Here is a 21,668-nt window from a genome sequence, read left to right on the forward strand (position 1 = left end):
ACCAGCACGATTCAGGCTTCCCAGGGCCAGGCTCCACTGTGGAACTCAGGCATCCACATGGTTTTACTTTAGAAAAATCATACAAAACACATTAAAGAGCAATTCCACAGGGCTGGCAGGAGGGGGTAAACGGGCTTTGGGAGCAATAGTATGCGTGTCTGTGACATGCCAGTTTTGCACTTAGAATGTACAAGCACTCTCTATTGAGACTCAAAGTTATGTACTGTATTCCTTCATGGTAGGCTGTGTAAGATAAGCATCCAGCTTATTGGTACTTGGCATAAGTTAAGCAGAATATTTCATTTTGAATGCTCCCAAATTGCTTGAGAAAAATAAAAGGAAAGCACTTTTTTATCCTCTCACTTATTACACAGTTATCTAACCACCTACATCCCAACCGCTACCTCGTTGTCTCGTGTCTTCCCCTGTTGTTTGCTTTCTTCTGCCCAAACTGCAGCAGGCAGATTTAAATTTACAGATACGCATCACAGCAACAGCACGGCCAACCCGGCGTTCGTGGGAGAAGCAGGAATATATCATTTTAGGATACAAGGATGAGGAGAGACACTGCAGCCCAATGAGTGCTCACACAGATCTAGCCGGAGTGAGGGGAAATAAGCGTATCCAGACCACCACACATTTTACTGTGATACATTATTTTGGAGGAATAAGGCAGCAGTGTTCACAGTGAATTCTGCTCCTCAGTTCTGTTTTGTTTTGTTTTCCTCACAGCCTGAGGCTGTGTCTCCATTTTCAAAAGGTTTTGGCAGGAGAAATGAATCAGAGAGTGATAGGGAACTAGAGAAATAGAGAGAAAAGGAGCGTATCAAAAAGATGTCACGTGTCACACTGTTCCTTATTTGCTCTGACTGCAGTGGTTTGAGTCAAGCAGGACTGAAGTCTCCATATGGGTCAGACCCGCTTTTGATAAAGGAGGCATTTTGGGATGTTTCCCAATGTCAAGCCCTAACACTGCATTCCTAATGATCCCACTGGAATGAACAGATAGACACAACTTCTAAAACCTCACTGAGACTGAGATTGAGAGGTAGACCTAGTCGCTAATGTGTGTTTGTGTGTGTGTGTGTGTGTGTGTGTGTGTGTGTGTGTGTGCTGGAGGTTGGTTCAGTATCAGTAAAAAATATTCACAAAAAAAGAAGTGGGAAAAAGAACACCATGCACAAAACAGAACCACAGGATTTCTGCTAGAAAAAAAATAGATATATATGTTGATATAAATACTGTCATTCCTTGGCATAAAGTTTATTAAATGAATGTTATTTTAAGACATTGGGATGTGAGAGGCTTTTGACTCAAACTGCTGTGAAAGGCATGGTGTAACAGCTGTTCGGTGCCATTAGCATTATGCTATAAATCAGGCCGTTATTGTGAGGCACACACAGCAGATAACTCCACAGAGACTGCGCCAAGCTGATGGGGACTTCTTAACTTTGGAGGGTGGCTTGAAATCGGGCACGAAGCTTGTGACTAATCCAGGCTGACTGTGACTAATGATGTCTGTTTCAGAGCCAGGCAGCCAATGGAGGGCTTTGGGGGGTACTTCAGGGCAGCATGCTTGGACCTGGATCCAGAGCATGTTTCTGAGGTTGTGCGTCTTTGCTGAGATGTATGTGCGGGACGCAGATCCAGAGCTATGGGGGTGCTTGCCCCCCCAGATGGATCTTTGTGCTACCCCCCCACCCCATGGATTGCAATTGCACCCGTCTGTATTTTCTCCTGGCGCCTGGCCTGTCTGAATGTGAGAAGGTGTCTGTGTTGGAACTGGGATTGTAGGTACTGGAGCTGAGAGATAATCTGACTGTAGGGGCAGCAGGTAAAACGAGAGGGGCAGCAGGTGAAATGGGAGGGGCAGCAGGTGAAATGGGATGGGCAGCAGGTGAAATGGGAGGGGCAGCAGGTGAAATGGGAGGGGCAGCAGGTGAAATGGGAGGGGCAGCAAGTGAAAAATGATTCTGCACCACATGTCCCTCAGGCTCTGTATGTTTGTCCTTCACAGGCGTTTGAAGAATAAGACAGAGGGTAAAATAAATACACCTGTGTTCACAGCTGCCCCACGGCATTGGAAAGATATCTGCACAGACATTTCCATTAATCATTACATAATTGTACACTTTTATGGTAGCTAATTTTCAGATATAAGCTCTTTTCTCACTTGCCACGCTACACCATATAACTATAGGTTTGAAAAGGAATATGTCACGCTGTCTTTCTAATCAGCATACAGTACAGCTTCATTTCACTAAATGCGTTAAGCAAAGATAAGCTGCTGATGTATTTACAACATCAACTCAGCAAAGAAAAGTATATCTTTAAGTTTTCAGACTCACTGATTTAGATTCCTCTGTGACTAATACCTGTTCTTACCCTTACAGTGAAACTCTGAGATCACAAAAGTACCCAGCATCCTCTTCTGTGTAAAAACATTTGAATCTGATATGAAAATAAATGGCAAGCTAATTATAACTGTTAAGCTTGACATGCCAATCACTGTGTGATTTTAAGTAAGAGAAAAGAATCAGGGTCATAGAACCAGTCTCATAGCCTGCAGACCATTTAATTCCAAGCTACCACACAGATTCTTCTGGATATAACTGTGCTACTTCACAGCCATAAATCAAATTAATCTGGTCTGTGTCCCAGTCTTTGATCTCCATCATTATTAAATTGAAAAGTTTCTAGTAAAATACATGTCTTGAATAGGGGAGTACAAGTCAAGTTAGTCATACATACAAGTCAAGTTAGTTCCCGGCCTTGGTTAGTCAAGGCCGGGAACACGATGTATAAGGTTAGTGATGCCTCTCAGTCTTGTAGGTTAATGGTGGTCGAGCTGAAGACCAGGTGGTACTCACGACCAGAGGGAGTTCCTGCCTTGTGTGATGACCCCGGTGAACTTGGTTAACCTCCTGGCATCCACCTCAAACCACTGCAGGGGGTCGTTCCTCCCGGCACACCACCCACCATCATAGAAGTCATCCTCATACAGCCCCGCCTCCCCGAGGAGAAGAGAAGCATGATTGGCTGAGGCAATGAGACTGCAACAGGCCACACACCTCGAGAATTACATTCTGAAATAATTTTTTTGTGTCCTCGGTTATATGTCTGTGTGTCTATGGTATCTGGAGAGTGGTGTTTATTATTTTATCCAAGTTTAATTGGAAGATTGACAAATTAGTGTGTGTTGTCTAGGGTTTGATTTTTTTTTATGTTCAAAAAGTACATTAGTTGAGCTAATGTAACTGCTGGCTCCACATTGCTGCAAAGCCTGGCAGCGCTATAATTGTTGAACGAAAAAAAAAAACGTTCATCAGCACTCAAATTTAAATCAGGAGCAGGAAGATAGCATGTGACATTATAGAGGTCTGCTGTTATAGAGGTCTGCTTTTACTCTGATTGCAAGGGTTTGGCACTTAATCCAACTGTTAGGGTTAGACAGCAGCAGCTCTGTAAGCTTTTTAGCATGATGTGGGCGGCATCGGCTTTGACTTGATGATGTCTAGCTGACTCTAGCTGACCCCTTTTACCTCAGAATCCCCTGAGGGCCACCCTACCGCACCCACTGAGAAACCCTAAGGTAGATGAAGACGTTCATCTCCAAACAGCAGTGCATCAGAAAACAGTGAAGACAAATGAGAGGGTATGGCTAGGAAAAAGATTCTGGCAATAAGGGCGATTACAAGGGTTAGTAAATAGATGTTACAGGAATATCTCAAGAACCCTTCATTGGTTTTTAGATGTTTCAGGTGGTCGTGATGCTTAGTCAGTACTTCGATACATGCATTATTTGCCTTATTTGTTTTCATTGGCAGCAGGCAGTTCGCACTGAGATGGCTGGCGTTCGGTTCTGTAGAGACACAAGGCACAGGATCCTCAGACAGACAGTCCCTCCATATCCACAGCAGGGCATAAGGAACTTACGAAAGCTGCCTCTTTCAGCCCTGACGGAAGGGGGTTTTTCCTTGCACTGTCACCCTGGTCTCATTTTAGGATGTATGGGAAAATATTTACACACATACATCAAATTCCATTTGAACTGTAAGAAATGAGCTTCTATTATGTTTCATTTGTTGCCTAATTAACTGTAAAATTAGGAGCCCCAACCCCCCCCCCCCCCCCCCCCCCCCAAAAAAAAAGTCACCAAGGCTAAGGATTTTCCAGAATCCCTCTGGGTTCCTCAGGTTTACAGTCCACCAGCTGCCACTGACTGACAAGTCTGTGCTGTAATATCAGTACAAAAATACAAAACTGGAACATCCAAAGAAAATAACTAAAGCTAAAGCCTTCATAAATAGCTCTGCTATTTTGCTAAAATTACTCTTGATAAACAGCTGTGACAGCACTATCCTGCTTTGTTGTAGTTGTTCTCGAGGGAAATGCAATTCATTTTCTTCTGTCACAGGAAGCAGATTTAATTTCATTACTAATTCATGTCACTCCTGGTCAAATAAATATCCATAAAACATTTTTTGTTTACAAAGTGTGATGGCATGGCCAAGGGAAAAATATGGACATGTTTTTCTTTTGTTTATTTTCAGCAAATCAGGTAAGCACTGATATGACCAGTTCATGTGAACATGAAGTTATCATGCATAACAAAAGTTCATCTGACTTTGAGCAACAGTCTCACCGTAAAATTATTCTTTATTTTCTTTTACTCATATGAAAGTAATTAATTGAGTAATTAATTAAATTACTCTTCCAGACTGTTAAGGGACAAGAGCAGAAACACGTTTCCACTTTTACAAATAAGAGAGAAACAAGCTGTAAGTAACCTGTAATACAGATGGCAATAATCCCATATCTGCCTATGAATCATTTTTGTTGATTTATGATTGCAATTTGCACACAGCTGAAATGTGTTTATATTTCTCAGTTAAAATGACAGTTTGATCATTTCTAATTGTATCACAGTTAAATCAACAAATGTTGGAATGGCGCTGCTAAAGACATAGGCACATGGCATACATCACATTCAATTTAATTAAGAATCTTAATTACTTCCATCCTTATTTATGCCGTGCAACAAATGCTTTGTAACATAACATATGAGCTGCAGAAAGGAAAAGCTCTGCTGGAAGTCGAGTCGTCTGGACGGTTTTCATTTATGCTGGTGACCACATTGCCTAAGGCAGGAGTCCCATTAAGAAGTATCACGTTAGCAGCTTTAGCCAAGGCTCTGTGTTTCGCTAACGTACCTCAGGTGTAAAGCGCTAAAGGAGAGAGGCAAACGCACCTCTCTGGGCACGACACTGTGTGGAAGTCATTAGTTTTGCAGAATAGTACAGTCCCATGCCCTGAGACAAAAATGCACTTTCATAACATCACTCAGTGGCCTCTCACAGGAAATACTTCCCACAGCAGATAGTAATCCATTTTATTATGTAAGGGTGCCCTCCCAAACTGTAATTTCATAACATTTGTGTTCTTTTTCGTTTTATACATCTGCCTCAGACATAAAGTACAAATATATATTCAGATCATATTTCACTACCATTCCTCAGTCACATGGCTGTATAGCTGTATTTTAAGATAAAAATGGAGACATTCTGAGTTTGGTTTTCACTACATCCTTGGTTAGGGGTTGGGATTAGGGTTAGGCTACGGGTTAGGGGTTAGGGGTTGGGATTAGGGTTAGGGTAAATATTAGGGTTTGGGATAAGGGGGTAGGGGATGGGATTAGGGAAGGGTTAGGATTACGGGTTAGAGTTTTGTTACTTCTATTGACTACACTTGATTGTTACTTCTAAGATTTATTGGTTGGTTGAAAATGATTTTGCTTTTCTCAAAAATTTTCAAGCAAACAGTATTTGTGTTGTTCACTGAGCATACACTTTCCCTGTGCAAATCTGCGGTATTTGGTTACTTTAAATGTAGCCAGCTTTGAGTAGCTTTATAATACTTAATCATAATTATAATAATCTCACTGAAACACATTCTGTTCTATTTCTTACCTGTGTCATATGCTATTGCATAGACTGCATGAAAAATACAGGTTTATTTCTCTTTTAAGACTGTATTTGTCATTAAAAGGAAAATAAAAGGTTTATAAATAAAACAGTTGTCAAATTCATTACATGGTTCAGACTGCTGGAACATAATAAAAAACAGACAGAAAACATTTTCAGTCTGCATATTTTCTCTCTTGAAGTGAACAATACAATGTGCGCATGCAGAAGTTTTTTTTTTTTGGAGGGGGGGGGGGGGGGGGGGGTATAATTGTTTTGTATTCAGGGTGCCAGATGAAAGCTTAAGAAATAGTGGATATGTCTGATGGCCAAAAGGAGCTCATATGTGCACTCCGTTTTGAAAATGCCAGCTCTGTACTCACTCCTTATGCATGTGCAAAGCTATATCAGAATTAAGATGAATTAGGAACTTCATGGATAACCAAATGACACTTTTTGTTTATCTAATACTAATAGATACTAGTAAGTGCTCATGGGGAGTTATAACTACCATGTTAGCCCTCCATTACTAAAGAATAATTATTGTCTTGGCACCGATTTAAATTCATACAGCATCTGATATAGTAGTCATTCAATTTAATGTGTATTTTATGACGTAAATTTAAGTTGTAAGTTTACATTACTTGCATAGCGCTTTTGTTCCTCAGCACCCCAGCAAGCTACAGTGAGATATCTGTCTGCTTTTGCTGCTGTCCTGGCTACACTCCCAGTGTTACCATGTAGAAATTACATCATTTTGGTATCTGAAATAGTGGTTGTTTTCCCTGGATCGTGAGCAGCGGTAGTATGTTATAAAAACTCTGGTAGTATTGTTTTTTCATGGAGAAACATTTGCTCTTGCACTTATTGCTGTAAGCATTGTATCTACTGAACATTCCAGCCCCCCAACAAGATGGCAGCATAAATGATTGTGAGCAGAGAGGTTTCAGAAGGCTTGAGCCCTGAAACAAAAGGATACTCAACTTCTACATGGCACACAACCCCCTGGTCAAAAAACTTGAATGCAATTGACCTCAAATGCAAATCCTAAGTGCATACATCTGAGCTAAGTTTAAAATATCAAGAAACATTTAGATTAAGACATACTTGTATGTATGCACAGACAGTTTACAAAATAAACATGCGTTTCCACTTAACATTAAAATATAACTTTCAACATTAAAGTACACCCTTTGGGTAAGACCTTTAGAACACAATTATGCAGTCCTGTCGGTCTCTATGGCAATACAGCCTTGAAAGTTATTAGTCTCAAAAGATGATTTTTGCAGGTCTCTTCTGTACTCTTTGAAAGTGAAAAGGTCTGCTTCCCTGGGACATGTGTTTTATCAATTCCAAACTGATGAAAATTCATAAATCTGTAAAGCCATTCTCCCCTTTTTGAAAAAAACATAGGATATGGTATTTTAATCCCGTCATCAAAAAACATGACAAGTTAAATCATCAGAGATTAGCAAACACTCATCGTGTTCTACTGTGGTGACACCAATATTTCACACTAAATCCGTTTGTGTTGGATGATTCAGGCGGAGGCACCACTAAAGCCCGCCCTGATTTACACATGTTCATTTCAGCGCGGGTTATAATTATCGGCAGGTTGCATTTGCATAAGGGAGAGGGCAGCTGTAATTTAGTAGGCGTGGATGCATGCAGCAGGTGCTGGTGTGTGATACAGCGTAGGTTTGGTGATACAGAGCAGATTTGGTGATACAGAGCAGGTTTGGTGTTACAGCGTAGGTTTAGTGTTACAGCATAGGTTTGGTGATACAACGCAGGTTTGGTGATACAGCGCAGGTTTGGTGATACAGCGTAGGTTTGGTGATACAGCGCAGGTTTGGTGTTACAGTTCAGGTTTGGTGATACAGCGCAGGTTTGGTGATACAGTGTAGGTTTGGTGATACAGCGCAGGTTTGGTGATACAGAGCAGGTTTAGCGCAGGTTTGGTGATACAGCGTAGGTTTGGTGTTACAGCGCAGGTTTGGTGTTACAGTTCAGGTTTGGTGATACAGCGCAGGTTTGGTGATACAGCGTAGGTTTGGTGATACAGCGCAGGTTTGGTGATACAGAGCAGGTTTGGTGTTACAGTGCAGGTTTGGTGTTACAGCTCAGGTTTGGTGATACAGCGCAGGTTTGGTGTTACAGCGCAGGTTTGGTGTTACAGCGCAGGTTTGGTGTTACAGCGCAGGTTTGGTGTTACAGTGCAGGTTTGGTGATACAGCGCAGGTTTGGTGATACAGAGCAGGTTTAGCGCAGGTTTGGTGATACAGCGTAGGTTTGGTGTTACAGCGCAGGTTTGGTGTTACAGTTCAGGTTTGGTGATACAGCGCAGGTTTGGTGATACAGCGTAGGTTTGGTGATACAGCGCAGGTTTGGTGATACAGAGCAGGTTTGGTGTTACAGTGCAGGTTTGGTGTTACAGCTCAGGTTTGGTGATACAGCGCAGGTTTGGTGTTACAGCGCAGGTTTGGTGTTACAGCGCAGGTTTGGTGTTACAGTGCAGGTTTGGTGATACAGCGCAGGTTTGGTGTTACAGCGCAGGTTTGGTGTTACAGTGCAGGTTTGGTGATACAGCGCAGGTTTGGTGATACAGCGCAGGTTTGGTGTTACAGTGCAGGTTTGGTGATACAGCGCAGGTTTGGTGATACAGCGCAGGTTTGGTGTTACAGCGCAGGTTTGGTGTTACAGTGCAGGTTTGGTGTTACAGTGCAGGTTTGGTGATACAGCGCAGGTTTGGTACACACCTGGATGTTGAGCCGTCCTCTGTGTGCTCCCAGGCCATAGCGTTTAATCGTGGAGGCATGGAGCTGAAAGTCATCGATTTTCAGGGTTTCCAGTCCCATTGGAGGGCATTCTGACAGGGCAGAGTGAAGCACAGTGTCACTGCAGCTGTGCTGATAAAGAGCAGCAGCTACAGGCCTGCCTCTCTGGTCTCACCAAGCTTCTGCTTTCAGCACATCCTGACTGTAAGTCAGCCAGTAAAATAAGAGTGTTGGAGTGCTTGTGTGGGTGCTGAAGTGTGAAAGGAAACAGGCGAGACGAGAAAGCTCCTGACCTACGTGTGTCTGAGACCGTAAAGTGAGAGTTTAGCCTGGATAGACCGCCAGAGGATGGAGACAGCCTGCTACTGCACTGATGTTTCTGAAAAGTCCAACAGCTCCTGATTTCTGTCTGTGTCACTGTGGGCTCAGCCTGCCATCACAGGGTCTGTGAGCTGAGCTCTCTGACTGTGTCCAGATGGACAGCAGGGTGAGGGAGGAGCCATGCATCAGCTCAGCAATAACAGATCACCTCCTCTCTAAGCCAGCGGAGCTCACCACACTGACTGGCTCACTGTCAGGTTGGACATGATGGGATTTCTTATTGGGTTACCGTGACAACCCCATGTTCACCTGAGTTATGAAGCATGGATGTGGAGCTGTGCAGAGAGCGTGGCGAATTATGTTCATACCCCTGATATACATAAACATGTGTCATGTGTCAGAGCTATATAAAAGTAAGACAGCTCTGGCACATTTGACAAAGTGTACAGGACTACATACAGCGGATGAAGTGGTATTTGTGTTTCTATACTGTAGGATGTGGTATGACGAACGTTTAGCAGATTTTTGTACAGCCAGTTCTTCCTTTTTCATTGGACAAAGGCAAACAGCATAAAAGTCTGTTTCCTGAGGCCAGCAATTTGGTAGAATAGAGCCACAAAACAAAAAGAGACACAGCAAACATGGCAAACAAAATGCCATCAGTTTCAGATGAAGTATCAGTTTAAGGGTCGATCGATTTAAGTGGCCTGACACTCTATGAAGAAAAACATGTCCACTGCTCAGAGTGGTGTCCCTACTCTGTCCTCTCTGCTGTCTGAGGATACAGCAGTGGTACCGTTGGTGCACCAGATGCGGACAGTTTTGTCAAAGTACCAGGGGATGCACTTGATTAGGCCGGCATGTTACATAACAACGTGAAGTCATGCACCAACATTAGCAGGAACTCTTTATTAAGTTTGGCATTTATAGGAGGCAGAGGGGAAGCACTGGTGAATGAGGAATGAGGGCTATCCTCTTCTGCCTCTGTCAGCTTTAAACTCTGCAAATGAACAAAATGGTGTTATTACTACTAATGCTCACTTACTGTTACTTTCAAACAACAAGTGATTATGGTCATTGGGCATTTTGACAGTGGTCTGAGGGCAGATCAGTGGGTTAGCCTGCAAGGCTCTTAAAATGGATAGGAATTGGCAAGCAACCATTCCAAAAGCAGTCGGCTGGTGTGGATCTCTGCAAACACTCCCTATTTGTGTGCTAGGATTACAATACTATACAGTAGCTGCACCAGTAAGTCATAATGATAAGACACAGCACAACATCGTAATTCCCTCTTCTTTGTAAGATGGGGCTACGCATATGCTGTCTGTGAAGTCCATGGTTGGGAGTGTGCAGTTTGCATAGCTGTGGATGCTGTCACTCTGGAGGTGGGGTAGGTTACTTTCAGATACCTCTGCTGACAGACGTAAACAACACTCTGATCTATGAATCATTTCTCTCTGTCTCACAATTCTGACACCTTCAAACTACCGTCAGGCCAGTCTTCTGGAAGCGCGATTCCACCCAGATAAATATGCCATTCATCCGGCCGGATCGATGTCATTCTCTCTTATCACTGTGCAAAAGGCATTTCAGATTACTGAGATGAAAGGACAGATGAAATTCATTATGATGAAATTCAGAGCCATTTCACCAACACTAAGAAATGAATGCTAATATAGGAAAAAAAATTTCTTTCACTTAGTTTGTTTGCATATTATCAGATCAATATCTTCAAATCCTGATCACAATGATTTCAAATATAAATTGTGAATTTACAAATAGGTGTTCATTATTCCTATTTGACTGAATAATTAGGCCTTTTCAATCCAGGTTTTGTCACTCAAAAGAGTAAGACAAAAAGATAAAAAGCAAATTGGCTTTTCTGCGAGCTGTCATAAAGCAAAAATCCTCAAACACCAAAAGGCAATCCCCTTCAATGAATTAGCCATGTTAAATCTATCACAGGCAGCACCTTCAGAAGTATCCCATAAAACCTCTAGAAACACTTATGCCAGCTGATGACAGGTGTTGTATCTGCTGTCATTGTTCTTGTTATATGGGACATTACCATGACATTCTAGTATAATGTGACAACCTTAACAAATGAATGTGTTCAGCATTTTTCATTTAATTCTGTATTTTTTATGTAGTGTTAAGCTTGTTTACAGCACTGTAAGCTGGGAATTCACAGTACATTAATCATAATTTAGAACAAAGATTTAAAAAAAACAGCAGTTTGAATGATAAATTCACATTGTGCTTTTCTCTAATTAAAGCAAGCAGAATATGTGTGGATGAAGCAAAGCCCTCATAAACTGTTTAAAACAACAAAGCCAATTAATTAAATCTAATTGAATACTTCAGTAATATTCAGCCTCTCAGCAGCAGGGGACCGTACTGGTGTCTTTGCCACATTGTGACATTTTTAATTACATGGGAAAAGTAAAACAGGCCGGTTCTCAACAGACCTAAGAGGTCGTGAACGTAACCAGGCTAATGACAAGATGTGGCTGTGCGATAAACACTTCCAGGAGGCTGCAGTACCTCATACAGCCTCTTTTATTGTATTTCCAATTACATACGCAGCTGTTATACTCTGCAGAAAGCCATGTATCTCACACAACCCTTTCCACATTCCTCAGAGAGGAACACGAGACCTGTTTCATACATTACTCTGTAATCATGTTCCCGTAATACTCTTGCAATCTGTGTGTATTTAGTGCTTGTTAACACATCTTTCATGTGGTAGATGATGAGTTATTGTGTTCCCAGGGTACAGCTCTGTTGTAATACAAATACAATAAACAATAAATATAATAATCCAATGGAGGATCTCACGATGGAAATAACTGACAACAGCCAATAAAGCACAATAACCAATTTGCTACCGGCACTTGCTATACCTTTCATAAGAGCAGTCATTGGCTGAGGACTGGTGCGTGCTCTTCGCAATATATACTCCAGGGTCTCTGTCAGAGGATCACTCAGGATCCCAGGATATTTCCATCAGATGAAGAAAGTGAGAGTGTCTCTGACAGCAGCCATCGTGAAGGTGCCAAGACCCTCACCCATGACACAATAGCCAATAAACAACAACCACAAAATAGCCAGGGAACAACAGGCAAGCTATCAGCAAGGATTCCTGTTAAACTGGGAGTCTTCTATGTAATAAATATAGTGCTGAACAGACAAGAAGAACTGGTTTAGACTGGATTTGCAGACACATGATGGACCAAAAGTGTGGTCATGAGTTTGCGACAACATAATTCTCTCAACATCATTCTCTGAGACTTGAAAGTAAAAGATCTCCATTGACCAGCCCTCTAACGAGCAAGGCAGAATAGTACAGGCCAGGGTTAATCTGAAAATCAAACTGGCAAACATGTCGGCATATTATAAATGCCATAATTATGAAAATCACAGAATAATCAGCACAGTTCAAAGCATACCACATGCAGCATGTACAGGCAGTGTCAGAGAGTTTTAAAATGCTGTGGAGACAAGCCTTTGGATACCTTACAAGACTTACAGTCCAAGACAGCCAATCCCTTCTCTCATCCAGAGTAACACTGCAGTGATTAAAATGTTAATTGTGTTTGTGTGTTTGATCTAAAAAACAAAAGGTGATATCATGAGTCAGCGCGGTTTTCCTCACCACTGACTCGGTTAGTCTGACTCCACTCCGATTCACTGTTCCAGAAATAAATGTGTCCAATATCCACCTCCAGACAGCTGACTTCAGAAAGGAGATGTTTACAGAAATCAGTGACCTGTAACTTTTGCTTTGTGTTACACATGTCTGTCGGCCTGCCGTCTGAGACAGCGCTGATCTCAGAGCAGTGGTTTGGAACCCCACTCACTCCTGTACACTGCTCACACTCTCAGCCAGACAAGGGCTCTGTGTTTCTCGTTTTCCACTGTGTAAGACACGGCTGTCGAGCTCCGCTCCACCGCACAGCTCAGATTTATTTGCCTCCAAAGCTGGCCAGAGAGCGATGCGCCCGGCTCCTACACGAAACTCATACTAATTCCTCCCTTTCATGTGTTCTCCTTGATCACGGAGAGTGATTCGGAAAGCCGTGGTGGGAGCACGGCGTGGTGTTCTCACCGGTCTCCATTTGCACTCCAGACCCTCCCAATGCAGGACTTAAGCGTGTGAAATGCCCTCCTACGTGCCTCTAACTGGGACGGGGGGCTGATGCTGCCTGCAGCCCCCTTGCTGGAGCTGTCCCCATGTTGCCAGCGCTGGCATGCTGCCAGCTTCAGCACAAACACACAAACACACTGAATGTCTGACCCGCAGAATGGTCATGTGTGACCAAGCCACCACACAGGGTGGTGCATTGGCGGGCCAGTCTACAGTACCGCTACTAACGGCAACCTGGTGTAGTTTAAAAGAAAGTGCCAAACCTTTCTGAAATTGGTTACAAAATTGGTTTAATCTCTGCAAATGAAATTTTATTATCACTACTGGTGCGTTGATTCTTATTGGTACTTTCAAACAACAAATGATTACCACGTGTCCTCAGCCAAAGTTTGCCTGCGATAAGTGTTATGACATCATGTCACACCTCTTAGCTGGTGCCTTTTTTGGCCTGAACCTTTGGCCTGAGATTCTGCTCTTTCCTGCAGCGGTCAGGGCCGTTTGCCAGTGACGCTGCCTGCACATGCTGATGGGAAGGTACAGGTGCATTCTGGGAGGCAGTTCAGGGTGGAAGGTGTATGAGATGCAGTCACACAGAGGTTCACATCTCTCTTACCCTCTCTGGCCGGCTCGTAATGACTCTCTGCCTCACTGCTGCTATTCGGAGCCTTCACACCAGCCTTTTTGATCTTCTCCGCTTTCTTGTTTCCATTTTTTGCTGAAAAAAAGTTTGAAGTAAAAGGGTTAGCTTATCAAATAGTTATTCCATAAAAGGGTTTAACATTGATAGAGGCCAGTAACACCAGACAGTGCTCCTCCAGGACTATTACTGGAAATATTCACTGTGAGTTATTCGCGCACACACACACACACACACACACACACACACACACACGCACGCACACACACACACACGCACACACACACACACACACACACACACACACACACACACACACACACACACACACACACAAATGCAGAGGATTTCACATACTGTGCACAGGTAGGACTTCTGCCCCTGAGTATATATAGTTATATACTTTATACTCACATACAGTATTTATAGTCCTAACGTATCAGTCCAGCTCTATTGCTCATATGCTTCATCCTATTTTCCTTCCCCTCGGCAGAACCAGCTGCTGCTGCATGCTGCAGGTGATCAGCCTCAGTACAGGTGTGCAGATTAAATGTCTCTTCCTGAGGTAAAGCTGTGTCAGATGCCTCACTGCACCCTGAGGAAGCCGTGCGGTAGAAACACGAAAGAGATTTGTGTTGGATTGGATTGGATTTGGAGTTTTTTAGTGTTCAGTTTCTCCTCTTTTCCGCATGCAGAGACTGTGCCAGGAAGGTCCAGGAAGGACCGGGGCATGACATCAGCACATAAATGCCATTGGTCTTCGTAATCTGCCATCAGCATTAAAAACTTCTACATCATAAAACTCTGGAGCGAAGCGGGAGTGCACTCTTGGAAATTTCCGCTAATTTCAACGAATCGCCTGCCTCTCTAAAGCGTTTGGGATCCATTTAAAAGCACTCTGTTGCCGTTATCTCTGGCAGTGACTCGGCCATAATGGGGCTCTGATACAGGCCTCACTCCTGAGTGCAGGTCAGACTACAGAGTTAAAAAACACTTCCCCAAAAGATGAAAACAAGCATTGATGTGTATGTGACCTGCTTTAGAGGCATTTTATACTGCAGGTACCATTTCCAGTAAATTAAGAGTAACGTATGAGCTTGTGTGGGCAGCTCCTCACGCAGAGGAGCCCTGTTATGTGAAGCTTACACTGGGAGGGCACCGCACGGAGGCCAGGTTCTACACCTGCAGGTGTATGTCACTCAGAGCCCTGTGGCAGGTATGCTGGCATTTACACCTGTCCTCTCAGGCTCTTTCACAGACTCGGGTGCTTATATAGGAGGCGGCAGTCTAGCGTAATGGTAAGGAGCAGGGCTCGTAACCAAAAGGTTGCTGGTTCGATTCCCCACTGGGACACTGCTGCTGTACCCTCGAGCAAGCTATTTAACTCAGGATTGCCTCAGTAAATATCCAGTTGTATAAGTGGATAATGTGAAAATTGCAACCTGTGTAAGTCACCCTGGGTAAGAGCATCTGCTAAATAACAATAATGCAATGTAATGTAATGGAGATACCCATATCCTTCCCCTGGCCACTTGCACACCTCTCATACTGAGCTCATCAGGTACCAGGTGAGAGCAGCCGCCTGTATAACCAGCGCCGGCCTGCTGGAGAGGACGTTAGAGCCAGAGGAGGCAGAAATCACATCTTTACCTCAGTCTTCCCCTTAACACGTTTGCTGTTGCTTCTGCTTGATTAACAGTCATGTCATTAAAGATTAATCCATGTCACTCAGTGGATAATCCAATTTCCCTTAACTGTGTCGAGCATTCCTGTTCTTTCTCTCACAGAGGCGGGTGGCATTTTCGCATATTCACTGATTACTTGAGAGTGTAGATAGATTTATTCTTCTCAACTGCAGCAGGAAGAGGGTGCTGAGGATGTAACGATCGGGTAATCTTTGCAGATGCAGCACGTCTTAAATTCTCGGGAAATTTCCATGCTTTTCTCCGCTGAGTTTGTTGACATGGATTTGCTTTCTTTGCCCTGAAATGTTGTTCAAAATGCAACTACTGGGGGATTCGCTGTTTAACAGTGAAAGTTTTGTTTTTGTAATGATTTAATTGATTTTACTAAGTTGAACTCTGTCTTGCGGTTTAAATACTCTAACATGCTGGGAATAAAAACACTACATGAGACACAGCTGAGAAGAACAGGATTGCCTGCCACCAGATACAGGTCACTCAGATAACCAGGGGCCCTGATAACCAAATAGGAATGGGCTGAGATTTATGATCAGTTTTAAGGCCAGATTTTTGCCTCTACTATTCCAAGCTTATGCACTCTATGCCTCTGATCATTGGATGCCACCCAATTGCACAGATATTCATTTAATAAGATCATAATTACTGTGACATCCAAAGTCACTTACCCCACTGGGATATAATTAGGAAAAGGGAAGGTTAATCATTGCGCTGAGGATTTGATCACTGCACTGGCCTTATGGACAGTTTCTTACTGATGCTGTTCAGCAAATGCTGATTATCACCGTCATAAACTTTGTGGTCCGTTTGAAAGCTGCAAGTGCATTTCAGGTCAGACGGAACGTATTCCAATCGATTGTGGGACCAGGAGCGTCTTAACTCTCAGAGACAAAAGCGCTCAGCCGCACAGCTGAGATATGAAATGAAGCTTTGGTTCGTATTTGTGTACGAGACCCACCTGCAGTGGAGTTGGTCTGGCATCATATATCCCAACCTAAGGCCTAAGGCACGTGTTTAAAGATACTTGGACAAGCCAGTCTTTGTGGAAACAGCTGCTCCCAATTACCCTCTTTGAGGCAGATCCTCGACTCGAGCATGGAATTATTGCTTTTCAGTCTCTCTTCATAAGTCCCACTTACTCCCTGCACAAAACTCCAGCCCATGACACAAGTGCCGGCTACTGTGTGATCTGTGTGATTGATTTTAAGTACAGTGAGTACCTGTTCCAAGACCTCACAGTTTCCCTCTGGATCAGCCTGAGGTACGTCAGAAAATATGTTCCTGATCCCCCCACCCACCGTGGTGCATGTGGTTCCAGCCTCAGGGGCCACCTGTTTTCTGAGACACCCTTTTCCTGTCTCTAAACTAAACTATAGGCCCCAGCGGTGGTGTGCTCACTGCAGACCACCACCACACAAAACCACATTCTGGATCCCTCCAGCAGAGAGATATAGCATCCTTTCAAAAAAAGACTATCTGAAGTTTAAAACACATGCGCTCAGATCTTTAATTACATTTCTTAAGTTATTGTGTTCTGAGCAACTCTGTTGCTACAGACATATAAAAAACCATTTCTATTTTTTTTTACTTTTATTTGGTACTCCAAGTTAGGAAATGTTTTCTTTTTTCTGGAAGTAGAGGCAATGACTGGCAGTTTCCCTCTAATTAACTTGTACACCTGTGGTGAGGTTTAGGCTCCATACATTTCCGACAGCACATCAGCATTCACTGAAGGCGGCAGCATGCTTTTGTTTAAACCCTTTCATTCGCATTCACCTTGGCATTTAAACCTTGCGTTAGAAAGCTTTATAAATGTACTTCCCCAAAAGAGCAACCACTTGTATCTTCTGTGGTCTCATGTACTTAATTATGATATCCCAAAAAAGGCACTTTTTTGGAAAGGACAGAAATTGGCAAGACCATGCTGCTTCCCTCTTGTGGCCAGTTATCCACAGAAGTGACAGAAAATTAAATTTCAAATGAGAAAAACAGTCATGTGGGCAGATATTTCGGGCTGTTGTTGTCATCACTTTCATTAGCATTTATGTGTACCACAAGCCCTGCCATTGACAATATTGGAGCTTTTTAGTGGGACGTTAACACAATGTTTACAGCACTCTAATGCTTTAATATACTGTTTTGGATGGCGGCTCCCAAAGTTGTAAAACAAAACATTTCTTGAAAACAGTTTTCTGCACTCATGCAATACAATGACTACAACAGAAGAGATTCAAACACTGTAGAAGCATCTGCTTATCAGGAGAAGCTACCTGGTTTAGGATCAGGCGTAGTTTTCTCAGAGTTCCTCCCTTTCTCCCTTTCACCCTGGGACTCGTTCCTGTTGGTTTTGGGTCTGGGGAGGGCGCTGCCTCTTTGTCTGGGAGCCTCAGAAGGGAGCAGGTGGCCCTCGTGGCCCGGGACGCTGTAGTAGTGTTCCCTGTTGAGCAGCTCCTGCATATAGTAATCCTCGTCCTCGGCGCCCTGCCCGTGGACCACCTCCAGAACTGACCCCAGGAGTCCCAGCAGGGAGAGGGCGAGGACGGCACAGCCACGCCCTCTCCTGGGCGGGGGGGACGTTGTGGCGGCAGTCCAGACGCGCGGGGAGCTGCTGCAGGCTGGCCACGGACCCCCCATCACGCAGAGCCGCCTTGCCTTGTTGTACATCCTGTCCGATCCCCTCCTCTCACTCTCCCGCTCCGACACCACACTTCACAAACTTCTCCAAAAGCTCCCAGCTCCTGATGAAAGCTGTAGAGCCAGCGGGTCCATGAGGAGAGAGAGAGGGAGAGGGAGGGAGGGAGGGAGAGAGGGGGAGGGAGGGAGAGAGAGGAGGACCAGGACAAGCAAAGAGTGAAAGAGAGAAAGAGGGGCAGGGAAAGGGAGAGAGAGACAAATAGAGGGAGGGAGACAGAGGGTGAGATGGGGGACAGAGAGAGGGGGAGAGAGACAGATTTTTTTGCCTTGGAGATGTTGGCAGGTGATTTGAGCGCTAAAAACAATGTTGCGGCAAGCACAGACAGTTTTTTTTTGTCTTCTTTTTTTGTTGGAAAATGCAGACGCTGAACATAGTTGCTTTAAAGACACAGAAATCAAATGTAAATCTCTTACGAGCACATACACACATCACTGTTCTGCTTTCCAGAGACGTTACAGATATTCTTTCATGTCCTCCCCCTCCGTCTATGCATCAGTGCCTGAAAGAGGAACCAGAGACACTGAACAGCCCAAACCCAATTACCACCCAGCATGGAGTTCTGTGGCTCACGTCTCTGAGAGTGGAGAGGAGTCTCTGTGTACCATGATAACTTGGAATAAACTCATTAATGCCATGGCTTCACACATTCACACTGAGACAGCTGCTCTTGCTGTGGATCTGGGAAGACGTGCAGATGGTGCTGGCTGCCTGCTGCCGTAATGTTAATATGCGTTACTGCCTTTTTCATTCATAGATTAATCAGGACAAAAAAAAAACCCAATGTTTAAAACATGTATGTAAACGTACATTGCGCTCTATACAAACCAGAGTACAGTGAAATACACACACAGCCGTATCTGGTACTTGCCTGATTTTGAGAAGAAAGGGGAAAGCATTTGTTTTGCTTTTTAGCAGATCCCTCTTCTCCCTCCTCTCCTGGCCTCCTCCTCTCATTTGCTCTGAGGCTTGTTTGGACAGCAGAGTTCATTTGCACACAGACGCCTGCGTGAGTAAGGCTGAGTCTCCCCTCCTCTCTCTGCTCTCTAACTATGGGACAAGTTTGAACAGAGAGAGGAGCTTCGCCTTCAGTGAGATCTGTCAGGAGCCAGTCCCTACACACACGTGCGTGCGCGCACACACACACACACACACACACACACACACACACATACACACACACGCATACACACACACGCATACACACATATGAGCCTGTCCAAATTCACGCGCAACTGTATGTATACATCTGTAAGTTTATCTTCTGTTGAATATGCAGTACCACCACTCATGTTGTTGGAGGATTTGATTAGAGAATCTCTGTCAAATCTATGCATTATGTTTTTTTTTTTTGTTTTTTTTAAATAAAAAGCATCACATTGAAATCAAGCAGGTCCACAGTTTCGAATTACTTTTCAAACAGACAAAGCCATGATGCAGATGAAGGTACTGCTTCATGGATTTGTGTTACTGTATGATGAATCAGCTGAAGGATGAATACTGTAGTTATATTAGTTATGTCAAGCTCTACAGTACAGAAGGAGGCTGGTTGCCATGGTCATGTTATCAGCGAAAGATTAATGAGCACCGAACAGGCCTACCCCTCGTCAAGCACATAGCTCTATAAGTATTTCAAGTTTTGAAATAGATTTTGCGCAAATAAAATACAATTTTTTTGCTTTATTTTTATAAGGAACATAACAGTTTCATATGAGTATTCAAGCGGATTGGAAAAATTGCAATGAGATCCACCAAAGTAGTTGTGGCCCCCAAACAATGTGTTGTTGTTTTCCGCAGAGGAAGAGTCTGATGCCAGTGTCGCCCAACATTAATTTTTCATACAGATGCATCTGGCTTCAATCTGGCCAAACAGTAACGCTGCGGTCAGAAACTCACTGGCCAGTGAATCTCAGTCAGTCAGCCAAGCCAGTGTGGTGGGAACATCACCATGTGTTCCACCATTGATGCTGTGGCAGGAAGCCCATTACTAACACACTACAATTCAGTACATCTACTGAACGGCCAGCGCAATTTCATAGCATTTCTTGGACATTATTTTGTATATTAACGTCAATTTCTTTCTGTTCATTCATTAGCAGTAAGTTGGAGCCTTGAGGTTATTTGAATTCTTTTGTTTTAATTTTGGATAACAATGTTTGACAGTTATGCATTTCTTATTTTGCTTGAATGATTAAGCAAAATGTCTCATTATCTTATGTTTTGGTGCAAGCACACATATCAAAGGAATTTCCTTCGGGATTCCTACCCCACATGAGTATGAGTGTTAGAGTGTACTGCTTTCCTACCCCACATGAGTATGAGTGTCAGAGTGTACTGCTTTCCTACCCCACATGAGTATGAGTGTCAGAGTGTACTGCTTTCCTACCCCACATGAGTATGAGTGTCAGAGTGTATCCTACCCCACATGAGTATGAGTGTCAGAGTGTATCCTACCCCACATGAGTATGAGTGTCAGAGTGTATCCTACCCCACATGAGTATGAGTGTCAGAGTGTATCCTACCCCACATGAGTATGAGTGTCAGAGTGTACTGCTTTCCTACCCCACATGAGTATGAGTGTCAGAGTGTATCCTACCCCACATGAGTATGAGTGTCAGAGTGTATCCTACCCCACATGAGTATGAGTGTCAGAGTGTACTGCTGCTTGAGTGAACACTGGGGTTTTCTGTTAAGAACTTTTCACATTTTTAAAACTATGTAGCCAGCAGGCCTGTTTTAAACAGAAATATCTGAGGGGAATCTAAGATGTTGAACCAGTGCTTTATCTACAGAATACAGAAGAATATTTTATTGGAAAATTGTCTTTGGCTTCACCAAGACAAGTGCAGCCTAGTGGCATAGAGCATTAATATCCATCATTCTTGCAGCCTCCACAAATCATCCTCTCACCATTCAGTACTGTGATGAATAGACAGTAAAATCCAATGAAATATCTAGTGGCATTGGACAGCAGTAAATGCAGAAATTAATCATTTCACATACAAATATAAGAATACATAAATGCATGGTGATAGACAAAGCCTTCTAAAACAGAATAAATTGTATTAGAATAAATAGAACCAAAGCAGAAATTTGTATGTGAGTTCAAGATAGTTATGATTCTGGGTTGAAAAAGACTTTACAGAAAGTCTACAAGTTGATAAATATGGCAGACATGGATAGCAGATGTTTCCATCGGCCCCCCAGCGTAATCAGCTGGGACGCGTCCTAGAGAAGAGGAAATGTCTGGAAAGCTGATGATTGTACCACTGCCCGTATAACAATGCAGTACTGTGAAGAAGAGCTTATTGTTAAAGTGCCAGGACTCAGCTGAGAGGATGCTGTTTTAAGCCTGCATGCACTTATACATAATCCTACGTACAAACATAAAGCTTGTCTCTCAGCATGGTTGATGTACAGCATGATCAAAA

The 21,668-nt window shown here is 43.4% G+C and overlaps 1 protein-coding gene across 1 annotated transcript in view; it reads right to left on the reverse strand.

Moving 5' to 3' along the window:
- LOC118789950 (inactive carboxypeptidase-like protein X2) overlaps positions 1 to 18,290 on the reverse strand; it is a 35,402-nt gene extending 17,112 nt beyond the window's left edge. Inside the window, exons 1-4 of the mRNA XM_036546700.1 lie at positions 17,816 to 18,290; positions 13,822 to 13,923; positions 8,723 to 8,832; positions 2,871 to 3,010 (exon numbers count right to left, since the gene is read on the reverse strand). Coding sequence (XP_036402593.1) covers positions 2,871 to 3,010; positions 8,723 to 8,832; positions 13,822 to 13,923; positions 17,816 to 18,209 — 746 coding nt within the window. The 5' untranslated portion in view covers positions 18,210 to 18,290. The remainder of the gene's footprint in view (positions 1 to 2,870; positions 3,011 to 8,722; positions 8,833 to 13,821; positions 13,924 to 17,815) is intronic.
- Between the last annotated feature and the right edge of the window lie 3,378 nt (positions 18,291 to 21,668).

Source organism: Megalops cyprinoides, chromosome 15 (genome assembly GCF_013368585.1).
Source record: "Megalops cyprinoides isolate fMegCyp1 chromosome 15, fMegCyp1.pri, whole genome shotgun sequence".
In the NCBI taxonomy this organism is placed as follows: domain Eukaryota; kingdom Metazoa; phylum Chordata; class Actinopteri; order Elopiformes; family Megalopidae; genus Megalops; species Megalops cyprinoides.